The sequence below is a fragment of the Ursus maritimus genome, unplaced genomic scaffold (assembly GCF_017311325.1).
Source record: "Ursus maritimus isolate PB19 unplaced genomic scaffold, ASM1731132v1 scaffold_30, whole genome shotgun sequence".
Taxonomy (NCBI): domain Eukaryota; kingdom Metazoa; phylum Chordata; class Mammalia; order Carnivora; family Ursidae; genus Ursus; species Ursus maritimus.
In genome coordinates, this window is record NW_024425564.1 from 5,137,610 (window position 1) to 5,160,919 (window position 23,310).

General features: G+C 55.5%; 1 protein-coding gene across 1 annotated transcript in view; it reads left to right on the forward strand.

The window, feature by feature from the left end:
• Window positions 1-15,396, forward strand: part of COL11A2 (collagen type XI alpha 2 chain) — a 29,209-nt gene extending 13,813 nt beyond the window's left edge. The window contains exons 23-67 of the mRNA XM_040644776.1: window positions 377-421; window positions 603-656; window positions 844-888; window positions 1,028-1,081; window positions 1,327-1,371; window positions 1,608-1,661; window positions 1,793-1,837; window positions 2,049-2,102; window positions 2,434-2,541; window positions 3,650-3,703; window positions 4,007-4,060; window positions 4,158-4,202; window positions 4,288-4,341; window positions 4,468-4,512; window positions 4,655-4,708; window positions 4,804-4,857; window positions 5,074-5,127; window positions 5,536-5,643; window positions 5,793-5,882; window positions 6,091-6,144; window positions 6,379-6,486; window positions 6,626-6,733; window positions 6,876-6,929; window positions 7,033-7,086; window positions 7,290-7,397; window positions 7,582-7,635; window positions 7,877-7,930; window positions 8,156-8,209; window positions 8,373-8,426; window positions 8,765-8,872; window positions 9,268-9,321; window positions 9,512-9,565; window positions 9,703-9,756; window positions 10,344-10,397; window positions 10,663-10,770; window positions 10,880-10,933; window positions 11,093-11,146; window positions 11,416-11,523; window positions 11,663-11,716; window positions 12,027-12,062; window positions 12,257-12,310; window positions 12,424-12,691; window positions 13,264-13,376; window positions 13,746-13,952; window positions 14,687-15,396. Coding sequence (XP_040500710.1) covers window positions 377-421; window positions 603-656; window positions 844-888; window positions 1,028-1,081; window positions 1,327-1,371; window positions 1,608-1,661; window positions 1,793-1,837; window positions 2,049-2,102; window positions 2,434-2,541; window positions 3,650-3,703; window positions 4,007-4,060; window positions 4,158-4,202; window positions 4,288-4,341; window positions 4,468-4,512; window positions 4,655-4,708; window positions 4,804-4,857; window positions 5,074-5,127; window positions 5,536-5,643; window positions 5,793-5,882; window positions 6,091-6,144; window positions 6,379-6,486; window positions 6,626-6,733; window positions 6,876-6,929; window positions 7,033-7,086; window positions 7,290-7,397; window positions 7,582-7,635; window positions 7,877-7,930; window positions 8,156-8,209; window positions 8,373-8,426; window positions 8,765-8,872; window positions 9,268-9,321; window positions 9,512-9,565; window positions 9,703-9,756; window positions 10,344-10,397; window positions 10,663-10,770; window positions 10,880-10,933; window positions 11,093-11,146; window positions 11,416-11,523; window positions 11,663-11,716; window positions 12,027-12,062; window positions 12,257-12,310; window positions 12,424-12,691; window positions 13,264-13,376; window positions 13,746-13,952; window positions 14,687-14,827 — 3,339 coding nt within the window. The 3' untranslated portion in view covers window positions 14,828-15,396. The remainder of the gene's footprint in view (window positions 1-376; window positions 422-602; window positions 657-843; window positions 889-1,027; window positions 1,082-1,326; window positions 1,372-1,607; window positions 1,662-1,792; window positions 1,838-2,048; window positions 2,103-2,433; window positions 2,542-3,649; window positions 3,704-4,006; window positions 4,061-4,157; window positions 4,203-4,287; window positions 4,342-4,467; window positions 4,513-4,654; window positions 4,709-4,803; window positions 4,858-5,073; window positions 5,128-5,535; window positions 5,644-5,792; window positions 5,883-6,090; window positions 6,145-6,378; window positions 6,487-6,625; window positions 6,734-6,875; window positions 6,930-7,032; window positions 7,087-7,289; window positions 7,398-7,581; window positions 7,636-7,876; window positions 7,931-8,155; window positions 8,210-8,372; window positions 8,427-8,764; window positions 8,873-9,267; window positions 9,322-9,511; window positions 9,566-9,702; window positions 9,757-10,343; window positions 10,398-10,662; window positions 10,771-10,879; window positions 10,934-11,092; window positions 11,147-11,415; window positions 11,524-11,662; window positions 11,717-12,026; window positions 12,063-12,256; window positions 12,311-12,423; window positions 12,692-13,263; window positions 13,377-13,745; window positions 13,953-14,686) is intronic.
• Window positions 15,397-23,310: the final 7,914 nt, after the last annotated feature.

Here is a 23,310-nt window from a genome sequence, read left to right on the forward strand (position 1 = left end):
TCCACCCTTCCTAGCTGCCTCTCCTCCCCCACCTCCATTTCCTCCTCCCTGGCCCTACTTAGCTCTGCTCCAGGCTTTAATCCCAGGTGCCCTTACGGGGTCCTATGGTACAATGCACCAAAGGCTCTGAGCATAGCTTTAAAAAAATCCTCAAGGAAAACAAAACAAAAACCCATAAATCCACAGACCCATAGACCCACGCCCTGTGGATCTGGGCTGGCTATGTTTGCTTAGGTTTAGGATGGATTGGAGGTCTGACCAATGTGAGGCTGCCCCGTCCCACCCTCTGGAATGGCCGGACCTCCCAGAAACCACAGGTCCTTCCAGGACCCAGGACTCACCTTCCAGCCATGCTTACGCCCCTCTCATGTTTCAGGGAGTCCGAGGCATGGATGGTCCCCATGGTCCCAAAGGGAGCTTGGTGAGTAACAGGCATGGGGACACCACCCGAACCTTAGCCAGTGTTTCCTTGGTGACCATTTTGACCGACTGCCTGCTTCCGATTCTTGTGCTCCTGCTATCTCAGCTAGGACTCAGCTCTCCGCCCTAAGTTTGTTCTGTTGCCATCTTTTTTTTACTTCTGCCTGGTTGCTTGTTTCTAGGGACCCCAGGGAGAGCCAGGACCTCCTGGACAACAGGGCACTCCTGGAACCCAGGTGAGTTGTCCTGTCTAACCCCTCCCCATCGTTAACAACTTCCCCTGGACTCCCACAGTGGGTCAGACCCTGGATGGAAATTAATGGTCTCAAGCTCCACCACTCATGTTCTGAACGGGATGCTGGCTATAGGAGAGAGCAGCCCACTCTTGTGGGGCCCCTGTGACTTTTCTTTCTCTCTGTGTAGGGTCTCCCTGGGCCCCAGGGTGCCATTGGGCCTCATGGAGAGAAGGTAAATGACTAAGTAATTGGGGGACAGGGGATATGCTGGGGGGGGGGTTGTAAGGAAAGGCTTGAATGTGCGGCTAGGACTTCAGCCATGGTCTGATCTGATCCCTCTTGTGACCCTGCGCCTACTCATCTTCCTGCAGGGCCCTCAAGGGAAACCGGGGCTCCCTGGCATGCCTGGCTCAGATGGACCTCCGGTGAGTGGGTCCCCACCTCTTAATCCAAATTCTACTTGACCCTCCACCCCAGTGAATGACCTCCAAGTGCCTTTAGTGACTATCCACACAGGGTGTCCCTTACACTGGGAGGTCACTGGTGGTGCTTGCCTCTGGTCAGTTGGCTTCATTAGGGCCACAAGGGGAAGTGGGGTTAAGAAGTGAAGGGAGGGGTGCAGGGAAGGTAACAGTGGCCAGTGGTCACATCTTCCTTCCCCTATCCTCAGGGTCACCCTGGAAAGGAAGGTCCCCCTGGAACCAAAGGAAACCAGGTGAGCTCTTATATACCTGCTTTCACCCCTGAGGCAGTTTCCACCCTGACTCTGGGGCCTCAAAGTCCTTGGAATTTCCTTGTCTTATCGTTCACGTGGCTCTGAAGTATTCTCAGTCCCATGCCCTGTATCCCTATCCAGACTCCAATGTAGTCTCTATTGTTTCTTCCACCCCCTGAGGCCTCCACAGTCACACCCTGAGACCCCTTTTTAGATACTTTTCTTTCTTCTCCCAGGGTCCATCTGGACCTCAGGGTCCTCTAGGATACCCAGGACCTCGAGGTGTCAAGGTAATGGACAGCCAGGCTGGGAGATAAAGGACTGTGATTGGGGGAGCCAGCTGGGGTCTCAGGAGTTTGATCCTTCCAATCCAACCTCCATCCCCGATCTCTCTCTGTCTCTGTCTCCCTTCTAATTCTAGGGTGTGGATGGAATTCGTGGTCTGAAGGGTCATAAGGGTGAAAAGGTGAGAGATGTGTCTCTAGCTTCCCAGCACCTCCATCCTGCCCCACACCACCCCTTCTGCCCAGCTCTCACCCCATTTCCTTCCCTCCAGCCTGCCCTGCGCTGCTCTCCAGCGCTGAAATCCACCCTTCCACCCATGTTTTCTGAAATGCTCCATTTTACCTCCTGACCCCCCATCATCTCTGGTGACCTCTCACCCCCATCTTTTTCAGGGCGAGGATGGTTTTCCCGGGTTCAAAGGGGACATGGGCGTGAAAGGTGACAGGGTGAGTTGAAACCCACACACTGTCCCCCCAACCCTAAGTCCTGATGTTCTTCCATTTTGGGGCCCCCAGTCACCAGCCTATTTCCTGAAACCCCAGACTCACCATGTCCAGTGCTCTTCTCCCTGGGAGCCTGACCCTAGCAGGATGACAACCTGCACAGTCTGCGTCCCACCAGCCTGATAGCCACAATGCTCTCCCTGTCCCTGTGGGGCTCCCTGTCCTGCAGTAGCTTCTGGGACCCTACTCAGCCTCACCGGGGCCCACCTCTCCTCTTGGGGCCCAGCCGATACCCCCAGTCCTTGACGCTCACCTCTTCAACCATCTTACCCAGGGAGAGGTTGGAGTTCCTGGCTCCAGGGGAGAAGATGGTCCCGAGGGGCCGAAGGGACGCACTGGACCCACTGGAGACCCTGGCCCCCCTGGGCTCATGGGTGAAAAGGTGACAGGGGACGTGGAAGGGATGAGGGCCTGGGCACTGGGATCAGGATGGGCTTGGGGGTGTCGACAGCTGGAGTCAATGATTTGAAGACTGCTATATGTTAATTATGCTCCTCTCTGTAGAAGTGACCCTCTGGCCACTGGGATCAGGATGGGCTTGGGGGTGTCGACAGCTGGAGTCAATGATTTGAAGACTGCTATATGTTAATTATGCTCCTCTCTGTAGAAGTGACCCTCTGGCCACTGACAGTTGGGGGTGGGGGTGGGGATATATAACAAATCAAGGAAAAGTCCCTGTCATGAGAATTTACATGGCATAGAAGTGGGGACAAGGCATGAGGCTGGCATAAGGAATGTAGGTACAAGGTAGAGTGAAAATGTGTCCAGACTCAGAGCAGCAGGAGTTCCAAGAAGGGAGAGTCAAAGAGGAGGTGAGCGCAGACCTGCAGAGCTAACTCTCAGTAAGCCCTCACCGAGGGCCCATATGGCGCCTGCTTGTCATAAGCCCCGTGTTGCAGAGAACTTCACTGAGGCACCAGGAGGTGAAGATGCTTGTTTGTAACACAGCCAGTAAGGGGCATAGCCTGTGTTTGAGCCCAGGCAGGCTGCAGAATCCCTGCTCCTAACCTCTGCTTCACAGCTATCTGGGCAAGGCGGGCCCTGAAGCATCAGGAGGAAGGGGGTGCATGCCAGGGGGGTTTGGGGTGGCGCAGACATGGGTGGGAGGTGGAGGTGGTCCTGAGTGTGGTGTGTGCAAACCTGCAAGGGGATTGGTCTTGGTGGCACAGAAAGGTATGCTGGGGAAGGGGAGCTGAGGTTGACGGGTAGACAGGGGCTAGATCATGGTCCTGAGGAACTTGATGGAGCTGCAGATTTAGATGTAGAGGAGGCGAGATCCCAGCACCAGAGTTGGGGAAAATCCATTGTCAGGAAGGAGAGATGACAAAAGCCGGGCAGCCTGTGGAGTAGGAGATGAGGGGCGAGGGGCTGGAGGTTTGCTGGGGAGGTTTGCTGGGTGGGGGCTGGCTCCCATCTCTGGGGCTTGGGGTCTCCAGGGATGGTGTGTCTGTGACTCCTCTTGCTCCTAACTGCTCCCTGTTTCTCCACAGGGCAAGCTGGGTGTTCCTGGTCTGCCTGGCTACCCTGGACGCCAGGGTCCCAAGGTGATATGATGCCCCACTTGTGCCCCCTCCTCCTCTTCCCTTCTCTGACCCCTGATCCCAGGAAGCACAGACTGACGGAGCAATGGGTGACCCTAGAACGAATTTAGCCTAGCCCCATTCTACAGATTGGGGAACAGAGGGCCAGGGAGCAGTGGGGGGGGGGGTTGTCCAAGGCCACCTAGTTATTGGGAGAGCCCATACTTCCCATTCTGCTGCCTCCATCACCTCTCCTGACCCCCATTGGCTCTTCTGGGCCCTCCCTTTTCATGATGTCTCAATTTTCTCCTTCTCCATCCTCACCAGGGGTCCCTGGGATTTCCCGGTTTTCCTGGTGCCAGTGGAGAGAAGGGAGCCCGGGTAAGCTGCGGGAAGGGAGAGGGTGTGGAGGGCAAGGCTTCCATGTGGGTGGAATCATGCCCTGGGTGATGTATTGTTTCTCCTTCCTTCCTACCAGGGCCTGTCGGGGAAATCAGGGCCTAGGGGAGAGCGGGGCCCCACGGTGAGTGCAGGGGACAGACCTGTGGCTCAAGATCCAAAGAGGTGCATTTGGTTTTTTTCTGACAACTCCCCTCCCCTCTCTCTAGGGTCCACGGGGTCAGCGGGGACCCCGAGGTGCCACTGGGAAGTCTGGTGCTAAGGTTAGTGATCTTGGCAGGGCTCCATCTACCATCTGCCCCTTAGCCCAGTTCCCTGTTGACTCCTCTGACCCCCAGCAGAGCTAGAAGGCAGCACCTTTTGCCCTCTGACTCTCTTTCCCCCCATAGGGAACATCAGGTGGTGATGGTCCCCATGGGCCCCCCGGAGAAAGGGTGAGTACAGCTTGAGTCTCCTGTTCCCCAATGCTCCCCAGGGAACCTGAATGGAGCTCTCACCCTCTCACTCTGGGTGGTGGGGCGGGGGGAGCTGCACCCCCTGCCCATTCTCCTCATTCAACCCCAGCTCTGTCTCTAGGGTCTCCCTGGACCTCAAGGCCCCAATGGATTTCCTGGCCCCAAAGGACCTCCGGTAAGCTGACCTCTGACCTGCTTGGATTCTGTGAATCCTTCTTCTCCATCCTCCTTCCCAGCCCAGAGTTCACCTGACACCTGAACCCCTTCTAGGGTCCCCCTGGGAAGGATGGGCTACCAGGACACCCAGGCCAGAGAGGAGAAGTGGTAAGTAATGCCCCTGTCCCCCTCAGATCTTCAAATTCCAGGGCTGTCTAGAAGGCCCACCAGGGTGGTTCTCTGGCAGAGTGATCATCCTGGTGCCCCTCAGACCCGTGGCCAAGGACTCCGTGGTCACTCTGCCCTTCCTCCAGGAACCTGGGGTCTGTCCCACAGTGTCCATGCCTGACATGCTCTGACTGCTCTCTCCTCTTCCTCTCTCAGGGTTTCCAAGGGAAGACTGGCCCCCCTGGCCCTCCAGGGGTGGTGGGACCTCAGGTATGTCTGCCTCCTGGGGAGAGTGGACCCCAGACTCTGGAGTTAGTTTGTCTGCCTCTCTTCTCCCTTTTCCCAATCACATGCCCCAGCCCCTGCTTTGCCTGACCTGGATGCTGGGGCTGGGATTTGGAGCAGGGATCCCAACTTCAGTCTGGTTCCTGGGCCAGTTCTCATCTCATGTCCCAAAGGGGCAGCTCCCCAGTGGGGATGCAGGGTGGTGCGGTTACTCCAAATAGGGGAATTACATGCTGGCGCAGTGGCCTAGGAGAGCCCCAGGAATTCCCCACTAGCTTTGGGGCAGGGATGAAGGGGGTCCAGAGGGGTCATTTTAGGGTGGCCAGGGTGGCCTCTTTGGGCAGGGAGGGGGGCAGAGGATCTGAGCTTGGAGTCTTTCTGTCTCTTTCTCAGGGAGCAGCAGGAGAAACCGGGCCCATGGGGGAGAGAGGTCACCCTGGCCCCCCAGGCCCCCCGGGAGAGCAGGGACTGACTGGAACAGCTGGGAAGGAAGGAACGAAGGTCAGTAAAGGGCCAGGCAGAGGGGAACTTGGGAGACCAGGGTTGGGGTGCTGAAGGGAACAGATAGTTGGGGAATTGAGAAAGGCCAGAGACTTCTCTGTCCAATTTGGGAGCATGGCTATGGCTCATCACGTTTCATTTCATCTTAGGGTGACCCTGGTCCCCCAGGGGCTCCAGGGAAGGATGGACCTGCTGGTCTGAGGGGCTTCCCAGGAGAGAGAGGCCTCCCTGGCACTGCCGTGAGTGTGATCCCAGTCTCCCAACTGGACTCCCTGAAACAAGTCACCAGGCATCCTGGCGTTGCTCAGCTTCACCCCCACTCCCATTTCTCAGACCCTGTCTCCCCTCCCCTCCTCTCATCCTTCCCTACATGTCTCTTGGATCCTCATTCTTGTAATGTCCCACCTTCCCATCTCACATCTGTTGCTCCAAATCTCTGGTTCACAGGGTGGATCCGGTTTGAAGGGAAACGAAGGTCCGGCCGGTCCCCCTGGCCCTGCAGTGAGTCTGGGGGTCCTGGGGGCAGGAGGGAGGAACCAGAAAAGAGTGGGTGAGGAGGGATGAAGAGTGGCATCTGGGTCTAGGCAAGGTTGTGGGACTGGGCAGAGGGGGTCTAGGATCAGCCCTAGGGTATCCAATGTTGGGTTATTCTCCTGGGAACCACAGTCAGAGCTCCTCTGGTGTGGGTGGGCTGTGGTGTCCTCCTTGGGGGTCTGACTCCATTTCCTGTCTCAGGGCTCCCCTGGAGAGCGAGGTGCAGCAGGATCGGGGGGACCCATTGGCCCCCCAGGGCGCCCAGGCCCACAGGGTCCCCCTGGAGCCGCAGGAGAGAAAGGTGTCCCGGTGAGTTGGGGTCCCCAGGGAGAGACACTGGGGAAGGGTCTGTGAGCTGTGAGCTGCTGGGCTATGGAGGGTATTCTGTGAGGGTGTTTGAGGGTGAGGGCCATCTCTGAGTCATGACTCCATTCTTCTTTTCCTACAGGGTGAGAAGGGCCCCATTGGTCCAACTGGCCGAGATGGGGTGCAGGGTCCTGTGGGGCTTCCTGGTCCTGCTGGACCCCCAGGCGTGGCAGGAGAGGATGGAGACAAGGTGTGGGAACCTATAGACCCTGGGCCCAATCTTTCCAGATGAGATCACTGATCTGGGCATGCCTCCAGCCCCCATCCCTGTCTTATCCTCCCTGCCCCACCCAGGTCCTTTCTCTAATATCTCATCTGCCTTGTCCCCGCAGGGTGAGGTGGGAGACCCTGGACAGAAGGGCACTAAAGGGAATAAGGGTGAACATGTAAGTGACGGTGACTTTTGACTTCTGACCTCTGGCCTTTAACCTTGTTTCCACCTGGTCTCTCTCCCTGTCTTGGTGTCTCTGACTCTCCTTTCCCCCCCAGGGTCCTCCTGGACCTCCTGGACCCCTTGGTCCTGTGGGGCAGCCCGGAGCAGCGGTGAGTGACTGATGCCCCATCTGCCCCCACCTCCCAAGGGCGCTGGCGACTTCTAGTCTGCCCTCAGTCCCCTTCGCCCTTGGGGTTGAGCGTGGGAGTGGAGCCTCTGGGCCTGGTGCCCAGGTTGGTGTGGGGTTTATGAATAGGACCTCCTGACCTATGACCATCTCTGTGTCCTTGTCCCTGCCCTCCCTCCACCTCAGGGAGCAGATGGGGAACCTGGAGCTCGGGGACCCCAGGGACACTTTGGAGCCAAAGGTGATGAAGGAACGAGAGGATTCAATGGGCCCCCAGGACCCATTGGCCTACAGGTGAGCTGGGGGAGTAGAGGCAGGGGCTGAGAGGTGGGGTCAGGGTGGATCTGATGACCAGCCCCTGCCGCTGAGGACTGGGGGGAATGTGGGATCGGAGGGAAGGGCACTGGAGGCTCCATCTACCTGGAGCTGTGCTCTGGTGGGTTGGTCATCTGGGTCTGTGCTGTGTCTCCCTGCACAGGGTCTGCCAGGCCCCTTGGGTGAGAAGGGAGAAACAGGAGATGTGGGCCCTATGGTGAGTGTGACCCCACTGACAGTGTGTGATCCTCTGGCCCCAACCCCACCTATTAGTCTCCCCCTATCTAGCACCCCAGCATCGCCTGCTGTCTGCATGCTGCTTCCTGGTAGGGCTGCCCCCCTCCCCTAGCACCCCCCGTCAAGGATGTCTGCCTCACCCAATACTCTGCCATTCCTGTGTGGCTAATGTTCTTTCTTTCTTTTCCCTTCCCCATCTCTGTTCTATCTGTTTTCCCCAGGGACCACCCGGCCCCCCAGGACCTCGAGGCCCAGCTGGACCCAATGGAGCTGATGTGAGTCCTCTCAGCCTTTTTCCCTTCAGATCACTGTGGCCAGTCCTGTCTCCCTTTCCCCAGACTATAAACTCTAGTCTCATCTTAGGTGCCATGAGAATTCACTGCCCCCGGAAGGCCTCCCACTGTCTCACTGCTGTGACCTCAGGGTGCTTGTTCAGGCTCTGTCCCTGGAATGGCACCTGCTCCCTTAAGTAATGACTCCTACTTCTGTTCCTCTTCCAGGGTCCGCAAGGTCCCCCGGGAGGTGTTGGGAACCTGGGTCCCCCTGGAGAGAAGGTAACTGGGAAGGGGGTGAATGAATGGACTTGTCTTGCGGGGGGGGGGTATGAGGGTTGGGCTTCTGCCAGTTTTGGTTGGGGGAGATGCAAAAGAGAATGAGATGTGGGAAATATTAGGATTTTGGGGGGAAAGGAGGTTTTTGACCCCAATCTTCTTGCAGGGTGAGCCAGGAGAGTCAGGATCTCCAGGGGTCCAGGGAGAGCCAGGTGTCAAGGTGAGTGAAATCTCTGAGGCCTTGCTCCCTAATCCCCATCACCCTCCTCAACCCCAGCCCCTTGTTGCTGTGACCTCCTGGAGTTGGAGCTCCTCCACAGCCCAGAGCCTGTGCTCCTAATACTCTGTGAGGCTGGACCCCTGGGTCTGAGTGAGCCCCACGCTCTTTCTTTGAATGGAAGAGGGACCAGAGGACTTCTTACAGGCTTGACTTTCTGCGTGCATCCTGCTGTCACTGAGGGGGTGGAGGGGAGCCTGAAGGTGTCTTGGAAGCAGGGGCTGCATCCTTGATCTTCAAGACCCCTTTGGGACCATCTGTACCCTCTACTCATCCTTCAGGGCCCACGTGGGGAGCGTGGGGAGAAAGGAGAGTCGGGGCAACCAGGAGAGGCAGGACCACCAGGGCCTAAAGGCCCCACCGGTGATGATGGTCCCAAAGGGAACCCTGTGAGTTTTGGGGGAGGGGCTGGGAGGAGGGCCTTGTGAATGAGAGACCTGGGAATGTGGGTGTGTATGAGTGGGAGGATCTTGGAATAGGGGGAACCCAAGAATGGGTTGATGCTTGGGTGGAAGGCTCTAGGAATGAAGTCTCCTGGGAGGGATGTATGGGGTCTGAAATTCCCAGAGAGAAAGTGAGAGACGCCTTCTAATTAATTCCGTGAAAGCATCAGAAAGCATAAAGTGCATGAGGTGGGGAAAAGAGAGTGCAGGAGACTACCTTCCCAGCGTGTGCAGGTGGGCACTGCCTGCAGAGAGGGAGAGTGTGACATGTGCCCTGGGGGTCTGTGTTGGCTCTGGGTAGGCTTAGGGGGTTGTGACCTTGACCCTGTTCTCTACATTAGGGTCCTGTTGGTTTTCCTGGTGATACTGGCCCTCCTGGAGAAGGTGGCCCTCGGGTGAGTCTTCCCTAGGGAGGGGAAGGGGCATAGAGGGTGGGCTCCTGTATAGGGCCTTTGTGCGGCTGATGGGCTTGAGTGTGGGAAGCTGGGGGTATGGCAGGGCAGGCAGAGGGATGGGAGGATTGGCAGTTTTGGGGGTGATGCCGGCTAGGTTGGGACAACCCCTGACCTTGCTTCATCCCTGCAGGGCCAAGATGGTGCGAAGGGTGACCAAGGAGAGGACGGCGAGCCAGGACAGCCTGTGAGTGACCAGTGAACCCTCCCCTCCACCACTGAGCCCAACCCTTCAGGCCCATTACCCCCTTTTTATGCCCCACTGCTGAAGGGTCCTTTGGCTGGAAGCTAAACACTCACCCACCCCTATTCCTCCTTCCATAGGGATCCCCTGGTCCCACTGGGGAGAATGGACCCCCTGGACCACTTGGAAAGCGGGTAAGTGAGGTGGACATCTGGGACCTTGAGGGGCAGTCCTTGGGTGGGTGGATAGAGGATGCGGCAGTGGCAGATGGGATGGGCAGGAAGGTGCCTGGGGTTGGGATGCATGTGTGTGAAACTTTGTAAGTGTGCCGTGTATAAATGAGTGTGTCTGTTCCTGAGTTTTGCTATGTATGTTCTTGCGGGGGGGGGGGTTGGTACTCATCAACTGATCAGAATGGACACTGGAGGAAGGGGCTAGCTTTCCCGGAGGGCCCCTGCTAGGCCAAGGATCAACCCTGTAGTTGCAGGGGTAGAAGGTGAGGCACTAGATGGCGTGTGGGCAGGTGGCTCTTCGCCGAATACGCAGAACTCCTCAGTATTTTAACAGCTCGTACAGCTGTGCCAGCTCCTCTGTGAATGAGCTTCTGGGACTCTGGTGGCGCATGCACAAGTTTGTGTGCGTGTGTGTGTGTGTGTGTGTGTGTGCGCGCACACACGCACATGTACATGGTCGCTGGAGCCAGGAGGACAGCAGGGGGAAAGCCGCTGAGCTCGGGCGACTCACTACCTCATTGACTTTTCCTTCCTGTCTCCATCTGCAGGGTCCGGCCGGCACGCCTGGTCCTGAGGGGCGGCAAGGGGAGAAGGGAGCCAAGGTGAGGGAGAGGCCATCCTGGATGCTGGAACATTCCCTCCATCTCCAGGCACCTCTGGTTCCTCAGATTCCTCTGTCCAGATGTCTACCCCATGTTGAGCCTCTTGTCTCTAGGGGGGTTCCCTATACTTATTTCTGTTCCTGCTCCAGGGGCTCCTGGGGTTTGGCCCCTCCTCTCTGCCTCATCCTGTCCACCTTGGAACCCTTACCGCCACCCCTACTCCTTTCCTCTGCCTTTTAAGACTCAGTCCTTGTATGTGTTTCAGGGGGATCCTGGTGCTGTGGGTGCCCCAGGGAAGACAGGCCCTGTGGGTCCAGCAGGCCCAGCAGGGAAACCTGGTCCTGATGGTCTAAGGGGACTCCCAGGCTCAGTGGTGAGTCATGGAGTAGAGAGGCTTGGCTGGGGGTAGGAGGGGTCAGGGGCCTTTGGAGGGGTGCCCGTGTGGGGACAGTTCTCCTGATCTCTGACTCCTGAATCTGCAGGGTCAGCAAGGCCGTCCTGGGGCCACAGGCCAGGCGGGGCCTCCAGGTCCTGTGGTGAGTGACTCTGGATTGGGTGGGGCGGGTGAGGGTGAGGATGGTGGTGCCCTTGGGCAGTGGGCATCCAGCTGACACCCCGGAGGAAGTGGGAAATGGCGGTGGGGAGAGCTTGGTCCTACCTTTCCGTGGAGAGAGTGACTTCCTGTCTCCCCACAGGGACCCCCGGGGCTTCCTGGCCTCCGAGGTGATGTTGGAGCCAAGGGCGAGAAGGTGAGTGACAGACATGCGGCCAGGTATTTCCCCTCACCCTCACCCCAGAAGCCTATGGGGACCCTGAGTGCCCGCCACTATGCTTCAGGCCTCCAGCACTGAGTCTTTGGGGGTCCTTACTCAGTGAGGGCTGTTTACAGGCCCTGCTCTATCCTCAGACCCTGTGCCCAGGTCTCCCTTGTCTTCTGGGCTCTGACCCCTGTGGGCTCCTTCTTCTGCATCCATGTATCTCCACTCTGCCTCCCCCTGACCACCTGTCCCTTCTCCAGGGTCACCCAGGTCTCATCGGACTGATTGGGCCCCCTGGGGAACAGGGAGAGAAGGGTGATCGGGGACTTCCTGGCCCTCAGGGCTCTGCTGGACAGAAGGGAGAGACGGTGAGGACATGGTCCTGGAAGCTCTGGGAGGATGAGCTTGGGGATTCGTGTTGGGGGTGGGTAGGGCAGAGGTGGAGGCTCAGCTGGGGGATGAGGGTGGGAGGAGGACCCAGTTGAACCATGCCCCTCTCCTTCCTAGGGTATCCCAGGAGCGTCTGGCCCTATCGGTCCTGGAGGGCCTCCTGGCCTCCCTGTGAGTACCCCATCTGTTCCTCACTAAATCCCCTAAACCCCACTGCTCCCCGCTCCATAATCCCCCAATGGCTTCCATGGCAACCACTAGCCTAAGCAGAATAGGCCCCAGTGTCCTCCATGTGTCCTTACACCTGCAGTGTTTCCTCCCCCATCCTTCTAGGGCCTCCTGAATGTCCCCATGTGCCCTCAAGCCTGCCCCTCCTGTGGGAAAGCCAGGGTCCTGTGAACTGGTGACTTTGCCTCTCCATTCCTCTACGTCCCAACCGTCCCCTGTGGTGACCATCTCTTTCTTGTTCCTCATTTCACAGGGACCTGCTGGCCCCAAAGGAGCCAAAGGAGCCACAGTGAGTGACCCCCAGCCAGCTCTGAGCTCTGACCTCTTCCCCCAGCCGGACTTGACACTTTCTCTCCAGGGCAAACATGCTCCCTCCGGTGGAGCTCCTCATTCCCAGCCCAGAGACTGACTTGACCTTTCTGTGGCCTTGATTGCATGCGTGACCCCTTGACTCCTCCATGACCTCATTTACTCCTTTGGCAGGGCCCAGCTGGACCCAAGGGAGAGAAGGGCGTCCAGGGTCCTCCAGGACACCCGGTGAGTTACAAGTCAGGGCCTGCTTCTCTGCCTCTGCCTCTCTGTCTCGGTGTTTCTGGGCTTCCCCCCCGTCAACCTTGTCTCTCACCCTCTCCATCCGTCCCTCCACCCAGGGCCCTCCGGGTGAGGTGATCCAGCCCCTGCCCATCCAGATGCCCAAGAAGACTCGGCGCTCGGTGGATGGAAGCCGCCTGATGCAGGAGGAGGAGGCCATACCGACTGGGGGCGCTCCGGGCAGTGCTGGGGGGCTGGAGGAGATCTTCGGCTCCCTGGACTCCCTGCGGGAAGAGATTGAGCAGATGAGGCGGCCGACGGGGACCCAGGACAGCCCCGCTCGCACCTGCCAGGACCTGAAACTCTGCCACCCGGAGCTGCCTGATGGTCAGTGCCAGCCTCAGGAAACAGCTAACAACTGAATGGAGAGCAGAATGCACACAGGGACTTCTTGGGGAAGGTGTGGGTGGGGGTGAGGGTCCAGGGGCTTGGAAGGGCAGCTCTTTACCAACTAGGTCAGACGTAGTTCAACATGTAACAACTGGTCTGGTGCTACCAGCGCGCACCGGCTCGTGATCAGCCCGCGGCCCGCAGGAAGTGACATACACACGTGTACGCGCGTGCTTGCGTTTACACAGACGGGCATGCGTGCCGATCCACGACCACATATTGTACCGACACGAGGGTGTCAGTGCTCCTGCCTCCTCCGTTGGGAGCCTGGGGGTACTGCCGCAGGGAGGGGTGCCACAGGCCGGCAGGGGTGTAAGGTGATGCTGGAGTGTGAAGTAGGGTGGGCAGCGTCGTGGGGTTCTGGGGGACAGTGGGACCTGGAGACTGAGGGCATGGTGGGGAGGGGTGGTGGGGAGGGTGGGGGGTTGGAGCAGCGGGGTGGGGAGTGGGAAGGGGGGCAAGGAGCGTCTTGGGGGGGCCCTGACCCTTCCCTCTCCCTCACCCAACAGGAGAATACTGGGTCGATCCCAACCAGGGCTGTGCTCGGGACGCCTTCCGGGTTTTCTGCAACTTTACAGCCGGAGGGGAAACGTGTGTAACGCCCAGGGATGATGTCACGCAAGTGAGAGCTGGCCCTGACCCCCTGACTTCCCTCCCCTGCCCCACGGTGCAGCCTTAGTGGCTTCTGGGTTTCTGTGACAGGCGCCCTGGCCCTACAGAGCCTGCTGCCCCTTCTTTCCTTGACTCTTCCCTTCTCACCACCAGCCCGCTGCCGCTCCCTCTGTCTCCTTCCCTTGACAATCCCGGACAAAGCTGGCCCTTTGTTTACCCTCAGGCAGTCCCTGGCTCCCCGTCCGGCCCCTCATTTCTCCCGCCGCCCTTTCTGCCCGCCCATTCCCTGCCCGGGTCCTGGGCGCAGTGCCCCTGCTTCTGTAGATACTCTGCAAGCCGGGTTCTGCGTGCTCCTCACGGCAGGCCTCTCTCCTACCAGTTCTCTTACGTGGACTCCGAAGGCTACCCGGTGGGTGTGGTCCAGCTCACCTTCCTGCGGCTGCTCAGCGTCTCAGCCCACCAGGACGTCTCCTACCCCTGCTCTGGGGTGGCCCAGGATGGTCCCCTGAAGCTCCGGGGGGCCAATGAGGATGAGCTGAGCCTGGAGACCAGCCCCTACGTCAAGGAATTCAGAGATGGCTGTCAGGTGGGAAGCAGGACGCGCTGGGTGGGGGTGCCTCGCCAAGCCCGGCTGCAGGAAGACCCTCTGGGCGGAGGCACCGGGAAGAGCAGGAGGAGCCCAGCTTCTTGGTGTCTGATATACCTAAGGGAGCCCCGACGGGGCGAGGAGGGTGGGAAGGGTGGAAGGTGGGGTGCGCCTCTGTGCACACGCCAGCATCACCCAGCGTGAGTCCTGCAGGCTCGTGCACACATTCACACAGGTTGCGCGACAGAGGCGCACAGGGGTGCAAATCATCCCCCCGCCCATGAACGCACAGGAGCGCACAGACCCCCCCCCCAGTCTGTACATACACCCCCAGCGTTGCCTGGACGGGGTCACCCAGGGAATCATGTCAGATATTATCACGCAGTTACACCACAGACACGCGTTTACACATCCCTGTGGAGCCACGCAGACCCACACAACCCCCACAGGTAGATAATCTCAAAGACAAACCCAAAGCTGCCTAGACTGGCTCGTGAGCATACGTGCGTGTGTGCGCACACGTGCACACGTACACGCATATCCAGTCTTCCTAGCTTTCCCAATTCTGACTCTCTGGAAGAAATGTGAGGAAGAAAATCTAGCAAGGGTTGGGAGGAATTGCATCTCAGGGCGCTCAGAGGAGAGGCGTGCTGGGGCTGAGGCTGGGGGATGTGTGGGGTGTGTGCGCGCCTCCGCCACGCTCACTGCTCCCTCTCTCCCGTCTTGCCCTCAAGACACAGCAAGGCCGGACGGTGCTGGAGGTGCGGACACCTGTGCTGGAGCAGCTACCAGTGCTGGACGCCTCCTTCTCAGACCTGGGGGCCCCCCCTCGGCGGGGAGGGGTGCTGCTGGGGCCTGTCTGCTTCATGGGCTAGGACCTTCTCTGTCTGACCCTGTCCGCCAAAACCAGGCCCTCCTGGAATCCCACGGCATCAGCTCTGTGCCACTTCCCAAGAGGGTTCCTCACCATCTAGGGGACTTTGGGCCAGGGCACCGAGCGCTCCCAGTCAGGGGCAGCCCAGGGGAGGGGTGAAGCGTGTGCTGGGCGCCCCAGGGGAGGGGTGGCATCTGGGGCTTTTGGCCCTCCCACCTGGAGCCTGTGACCTGTTAGACAGCCGGGACCCTTATTTAAAACTCACCTCTCAATCACCCCCAAACAAGTGGAAGAGAAGAGAAAGGACACTGTGTATTTTGTATTTAAAAGTAATTATATTAATTATTTAAAGAGTGGAAAACAAAGAACAAAAAAGATAAAGAGAGAAATGCCAGCAAAAATCAGCAGACTTTGGAGACAGGGCTCTCCAGGGGTGAGCCCCGGCACCCTCCTCCTTGCCTCAGGGCTTTCCTCAGTGACTGTGGGGGGACGTTTTCAGGCCAAACCCCACCTCCCTCACAGCCCGCCTGTAGCACCCACTGTGAATGTTGGAATATATGGTCTCCCTTGCCTCAGGGTCTGACTCTCTCTGCCCAAGGTGGGGCTTTCTCTGCTCTACCTCCCAGGTGTTTGGCTCCCTGACCCACACACCGGCTGTCTCTCACTTGGTCTGGGGCTTGCAGGAACTGCCTGTGACTTGGGGAGCAGGCCGCACCCCGGGGGGGGGGCAGGGGACGAAAGTGTGAGGGGTGAGAGGAGGGCCTGTATTCAGCACTGTTGAAATATGGAAATTCGTCCTTATTAGCTGGTCAATCGCCATGGCTCTGAGACCCCAAAGATCCCACTGCCATCCTGGCTACCCTGGTCCCCCCCCCGAGCACCCCCTCACCTTCCCTGATCCCGCAACGAAAGGGTTAGCGTGTGGCATCTGGATGGAAGGGACTCCCAGGACCTCGTCTAGCCCTAGACCGGTGTCCTTTCTGACTGATGGTTAAATAATGTGATCGTCTTCTCCCGGGGCACGTGTGTGTGGTGCTTGTGTTATTTCAAAAGGACCCCGACCCGACCTGTACCCCCTTTGCTGGCTGAGCCTTTACCAGAAAGGGAAGGCTTAATCTCTTTCCCCAGGGGACCTGTCCTTTCGTGGTATCAGGGCCCAGAAAGAGTTCATAAAAGCTGGCTGACAAGTCCAGACTCACAAACTGATCTCCCAGGGACATCAGGGGGGAGCCCAGGGTCCTGTCTGACACAGGTGCGGGATTGTTTCTGGGTGGGGGTGTGCCTATCTTCCTTGTGTCCAGGTCAAACACGACCTCCCCGCACCCCCAGTCCCCATCTTTAGGGACCTCAGGGCTGAAAGGGAGCCTTACATGGTCTAGTCTAAACTCTTTGCAAATGAGGAGACTGAGGCTCGCGTCCAAGACAACATTTCCTGCCCCTGGGCCTCTGGTCACCTCACCCTTCCGGTCAAGTGTGCCAAGGCCCTGGCTGCGGGTATGGTCGAAGGCCACCCACGCCTGCGAGTATTACCGGCTCTGCCGTTCCAGGCTTCCCTCTGTGTCAAGTGCACAGCCCTCACGCCATCGCGTGCTGTGCCGCCCCCACTTACTCCCCCCCCCCAGGCCCCTCTGAGGGCTTGTTCAGTAGCCCTGTGCCCCCTGGGTCTGGGTAGGGCCCTTCTGTTCAGGGCAGCCGCTCAGCCAGGCATCCCTAGCTGGTCTCGCCTCTCCTGGGGCTTCCCACCCTCACACAGCATTTCCCGGCTCCCCCTCGTCCTGGCAGCAGAATAAAACTATTCCAGGGCCTCCTCCCAGTCGGGACGCCCCTTCCTCGCTGGACGCGTGGCTGCGGGTGTCCGAGCGCGCGTGGGCCCGTGTGTGCGTGCCGGCGGCCGCAAACCCCTAGGGGCGGGCCCGGGAGGGACCCCGAGTCCCGGGAGGCAGCGCCCCGCCCCTCCCGGCGGATCCCCGCCGGTGCAGCCTTGATTGTCCCCGAGGACAGAACTCCAATCTCTGAAACCTTAGAGTGATGGAGCTAGCTCATTGTCGGTCCAAGGAAGCTCTCTTATGGGGTCTAGAAGCCCAGCCTGGCGTCGACGGTGGGCAGGAAAACAGTTTGCAGGTGGGAAAGAAAAAAACCCCAAACAACAAAACCCCTCCTCCGCGCATCTCTCTGCCTCTGCTGCCCCCTGGTGCCGGCGCCAAGACCTCGGCCCGCCAAAGGGCAAGCGGGATAACGCATTCCTAACACGCTGCCCCTCCCTTCGTCACCCACTGAACTCCCACTCTCCCACCCAAGAGGCGGCCGTATGGAGGGGAAGCTCCCCGATCTCGTCTTTTCGGGGTCGGGTGGTGGATGGGTTTTTGGGGTCACTCACGTCCTCGGTCTCAATCTCCAAGTCCCGAAGGTTTCGGGCAACCCCCTCCCCTTCCTCCTGGGCCTCAGCTCAAGGGAAGATTAGACCTAAATAGATCCTTGCCCACACCCACTCCCAGCCAAACTGGGCCAGAGCTGAGGCCTCTCCGGGCTCCCTCTGCAATTGGAGCCAAACCCTCAGAGGGTGTCCCCAGAGCACAAAGGGGAGTGTCCTCAAAGTTCACTTTTGGTCAGATGCTCTGAGCTTAGACGGCTTTTCTCCATGGAAACAATGCCATACATTCACTCAAATAACATTTCTACACGGCAGTTGGGTCCCGGGCCAATCCACAAAAGCCCGTTTAGCTAGAATGCCAGCCAACCCCAGACAACAGTTTTACGAGCGATTCTGTGCCAAGTTGCGCCGAGGATGCCAGCACCACAGCCCTCTCCTTGCAGCAGGACTTCTGCCTCCCCTGGGGCAAGCGAGGGCCTGGCTCAAAGGAAATGTGGGAGGATTTGGAGGGCAGGGCTCCAGAGGTGGGAGTTTTGGGATGGCGCTGGGTGTGGGTAGCGCAGGGGCCCTGGTAGCTAAACATGTGGCTGTGGGCAGTGGAGGCTTCTGGATGGGGTGGGGAGTAGATAAAGAGGAGAGAGGCAGAGATTTTGGGGAGCTACTTTGGGTTTGATTGGGTCAGAACACAAACTCTTGCAGGAAGGGCTGTGTTCTGAAACTCTTGACTGCCTCTCAAACAAGTTTAACTTGAAGCCAGTAAGGAGGAGGGAGTCATTGATGATGTTTGGAAAGATAAGTGATAAGACAGAGTCGTGCATTATCAAGGCCCCGCCCAGGTTGGATGAGGCTGTGAAGGACCTGGACACAGGCCCACAGCCAACCAACCACAGGGGGGTAGTGAGATTTAGCACCAAGGCTGCGGGGATGGGTGTTCTAGCCCTTCACACTCCTGGAGCTGCATCTTGCCCTTGCGCTGAGATTTTAGGCATCGTAACTTATGGTCAAAAAACAACTTGTAAAATTCGGACCACTTGGATCGCTGTACCTGGGAGCACTACATATCCCAGAAGGCCTCCCCTGCCCTGGCTGTGTTGCATGCTGGGATTTGTAGTTTCTGAGTGGATCTGTGTAGGGGTGGGGACACAGTTTTGTGGGTACGTAGCCCCTATTCCTGCAAGTTTGGTGTGGTCAGCAGGGAGTGTTAGGGCCATATCCTGATTTTTTCCCTGACCAGCAGTGCAGTTCACAGGCCATAGTAATTTTGCCAGCTCAAACCTGCGCAGGTGAGCAGAAATCACCCCTGGGTGCTTACAGTTGGCTTTATTTTATTTTATTATTTTATTTTTCTCACTTTCAGGGTGGTTTCATGGGAACTGGTATTACTGGCTGACTGCCATCTCAGTTGGGAAGACCTGTCCCACTAGTCCCTGAATGAAGACCAGGGACATCCATGGGGACACCTCCTTTAGGGGTACCCTCAAGCGGCCAAGATGGTAGAATAAGCCTCAGTGAGAGCCAGCCCACCGCACTGCCCAGTGCCGCACTGCCTGCCCTCAGGGAACAGGGGCGTGACAATCCATTTGTTTACTTTGCTCTGGCTTCTCTTTCTAGTAGTAACATCTTTTTAAAAGACTTTATTTTTTTGAGAGAGAGAGAGTGCAAGAGAGCACGAGAGAAAGCGTTCGAGAGAGAAAGCGAGAGAGAGAGCCAGCACAAGTGGGAGGGAAGAGGCAGAGGGAGAGGGAGAAGCAGACTCCTTGCTGAGCCAGGAGCCCTATGCAGGGCTCGATCCAGAACCCTGGGATCACAACTGATGGAGCCGCCCAGGCCCCCCTCTATTAGTAACATCTTACTTCCAGGTGGAAGGCCTTTTGAATCCCATGAAATAGGTACGTGGATTTCTAAAGCATAACGGATAAAAACCACATCGGATACTGTGGCAGCTCGTGTAAAGGTCATGTTCCAGGTCTTGCCACTTCACGTCTACAGGGCTGGGACTCCACAGAGCCTTGGGCCAAAGTATGTGGGTCTCGGTGATAGATTCCTATGTTATGTTCCTGTCTCCCCTCGGGCTGGGCCACCTTGGTGGCTGCACAGTGGGTCAGTTCTTCTCACTAACTCAGGGACACACCTATACCACCGGTGCTGGTAGAGGTTTCTTGTAGCTCTGCAACTTCCCACTTGTATTTTTCATACCTTAATATTTTCCCACTTTTCAGAATTGAAAATCTATAGAAGCAAACAAAACTAAAGCTAAGAAATGTGTTTCAGAGATATTCGAATTTGGGAGAAGATGGGAAATAGCATTGCATTTGATTGGAACCCGGGTGGCAGAGGGAGTCAGACAGAAAACTCTGCTGTGGCAGCTGGTCTAGGCGGGGTAGGGCTGAGCAGACTTAGGGCAGAAGGGCATACTGATTGATGCTAGCTGGCGGATCTCTCCTCGCTCCTAACCAGGGCTTCTCCTGTGTTTAACTTGCCAGTGCTGTTCTGCTTCTAACGGGGCTGCTTCTTTGCTATGAGCGTCAGTTTTCTCATCTGCAAAATGGGAGAGCACTTGCTCTATCAACGAATAATCCCCCTGTTAGTGACAACCTTTCTGCTGGAAAGAGAAGGGAGGGGAACTGGCCACACTGCCCTGGTTAAGTGTCCTTGCCTTGACCACTGCTGACGCACTGGGTCCGGGGCACACTGCTCCCCTTTAAACTTCTGATCTTAGTGCTATCAAGACCCTGTACTTCTAAAGTTTCTTTTCTTTCCTTTTCTTTTCTGTTCTTTTTAAAAATTTCCAAAGCGTTCCCCACCCAACGTGGGGCTTGAACTCATGACCCTGAGGTCAAGAGTCATATACTCTACTGACTGAACCAGCCAGGTGCCCCTAAATTTTCTTTTTGTTACAAACATAAAATCTGATTCAGAACAGCTTAAGACCAAAAAGCAGTTTATGATAAAAATATCGGGGTACTCAGGATTTAAAGGAAGGGTTGACTTCATAGGGAAGAGCAAGGGCAGTTCTGAGACCTGAGGGGTTCATAGACTTTGTCCCTGAGTGTGGCCACAAACACCGCTCCATCAGTCCACTTTCAACCTCTGTGTCTCTGGGCTCTGTGGTTCAGGTTCCTGGAGCCCCAGTCCTGGTGAGCTGTCCGCCTGAGAACCAAATTTCTGCAGCTGGTGGCCCAGTGTGACAACAGATAATTTGTATGAAGCCCTAGGGGGGTGTAAGAGAGGTGTTGGGGGCACTCTTCCCACATAAGGTGGGATAACTGAGAAGACACCCCAAGAAGTGCTTGCTACCTTTCCCTCTATACAGACCCCTTCTGTAAATTTGACCAGCCCGTTCATGACCACGTTGGCACTCCCTGACTCACCCTCTCCCCAAGGACCAACCCAAAGTCACGTTCAGCGGTTGTAGCTACAGTGTCATGAGCTGTCTAATCCCAGAGTTCAGCATCTCTGCTGTTTGCATTTTGCTGCTTTTCTCTTCAGCACATAAACACCCATAACCATGATACCCAGGGCTGCATATGACTCCTGTAGGCCCTACGCACATTTGCCTTTCTGGACCCTTTCTTCAAAAATAATTCAGAACTGTATTTTATGACTGTGTTGGTATACAGATAAATATATTCATATTATGTACTTATATTAATTAAGATATTTTCTTTAATCTAAAAGCTCATTTTCTATTTTAAAAGAAATGTAAACATTTTCATGAACCCCCAAAAGTACTGTGGACCCTACGCCCTGTGTCTACTGCACCAAATGGATAAGTGGGTCCTGACTGTGTCTTCATTGAAGATTTTATGCTTTATTAATAAAAAAATCCCTCTTCCTGTTTACTGAATTTTATCTTGATCAGGATGTTTTGTCTAATGTTAAAAAAACCGGCTTTTTTCTCATTTGCTTTGTCTGGTTTCTATGTGATGCCTATAGCATCTATTTTTAGAACTTTTTTTTAAAGGGAAATTTCAAACATACGAACATAGAGAGAATGGTAAAATGAATCTTCTGCTATCCATCAGCCATGAGTTGATAAAAATTTTCAACTCATGGCCAATCTTGTTTCGTTTCTACCTCACAGACTCCTTTCTCCTTATCTGGATTATTTTGAAGCCGTCCCAGATATCCTATGATCCCATCTGTGAACTTTTCAGTAGGTAGCACTGAGATAAGGACTCTTACAAATATGATCACAATTCTATTGTCACATCTAAAAATTAATAATCATTCTTGTCATCAAATAACGACTCAGTGTTCAGATGTCCAAGACTGTGTGTATTTGTTCAAATCATGATCCAAATGGAGCAGATAAAACTCTTTGAAGTCTTTAAAAACTTACTCTCTGGGGCACCTGGGAGGCTGAGTTGGTTAAGCATCTGACTCTTCATCTCAGCTCAGGTCTCGATCTCAGGGTTGTGAATTCAAGCCCTGCATTGGGCTCCACACTGGGCATGGAGCCTACGTAAGACAAAACAAACAAAACAAAACCTTATTTCCCTGTTATTTTTGCTTACTTTTTTATTATGGAAAAATATAAACATATAAAAGGGGCTTATTATTTCTGTTTTTAAAAGCATAAGTATTACTTTTTTCAGTTTTCATTTTGAATACTATAAATATCAATAACATAAGACATACAAGGAAAGGCTTTTGGGGTTCTCAGTAATTTTTAAAAGTATAAGAGAGTCTTGAGTTGGGAGAGGAAACATTGAAAATCACTAGTCTGAAAGAACTCTTAAAAATTACTCATGCCCTGTGCACACCCTTAGAGATGTGGATTCAGTTCATCTGGCATGGGGCCTGGACAAAGGTACTTTTGTAAATGTTCCCTGGTTGATTCCAAAGTGCAGCCTGGGTTATGAACCTCTGCTCAGAGACCCGTAGGAAATAGGCAAAGGGACAGAGTAAGAAAGGCAACCAAACGCCCTAGGGCCTGAGAGGGCCTCCTGGGATCTCCTGCATCCAGTAGAAATGCCTGCAAGAGCAGGCACAGAACACCCAAATACCAGTGGCTAAAAACAAATCTGAATTAATTTTTCTCATATAACAAGAAATCTGAGGAAGACAGTTGGTGGTGTTGGTTTGACCGCTTCTCAATGCTATAGGAGCCCAGATGGTATCTTTGTACTCCACCATCTCACAATCCCCTTCCTTCTGTGTACTTGTCCCCTCGTGTCCCCAAAGTGGCTGCTACAGCTCACTATCACGTCAACAGTCAAGATGGAAGAAGTAAGTCATAGTGACAGCCACATCTGTTTCTTCAGCAAACTTCTGCTTTTGGGTCACACAGCCATCCTTAATTGCAAGGAAGTCTGGGAAGGAGAAAGAGGGGTCGCAGTGAGTGTGGTGTGGGGTCAGCCAAACCACAGTGTCTGCCATACACTAGTTGGACCGGTATGGGGGAAGTCAATATCCAACTTCCTTCCCTGGGTAGGACTTGGGCAGCTGAACAATGGTGTTAATTTTAGACTGAGTTAGCCATTAAGTCAGCAAAGTATGGGACCACGGGGTGAATTCTGACATATTTTCTTTGGCTAAACTATAAGCACTTTTTTTTTTTTTTGGTTATAGCTGCTGCTGTTCTGTTTCTGCCACTGTCAAACGTGACATTCGTCAACTAAGAAAAGATGTGTTAGAAATACCTGACACCATTTAGCTGTCAACATGCCCAACACTGCATTGTTGTGTTTTTAAGAGCAACTTTATGGTATTGCCAGTATTTTGGCGATACTAAGGCTCGTATCTGGCCCACGTGGATGCAATGTGGGAAACTGAAAAGTGTAACTGCCGCTGAGGTGTGGTATTGATTTATTCCTACAAGTAAGTCTATGCCAGTTTTCTTTCTTTCTTTCTTTCTTTCTTTCTTTCTTTCTTTCTTTCTTTCTTCTTTCTTTCTTTCTTTCTTCTTTCTTTCTTTCTTTCTTTCTTCTTTCTTTCTTTCTTTCTTTCTTTCTTTCTTTCTTTCTTTCTTATTTTATTTATTTTTTTGACAGAGAAAGACAGTGAGACAGGGAACACAAGCAGGGGCAGAAGGAGAGGGAGAAGCAGGCTTCCCGCTGAGTAGGGAGCCTGACGCGGGGCTCTATCCCAGGACCGTGGGATCATGACCT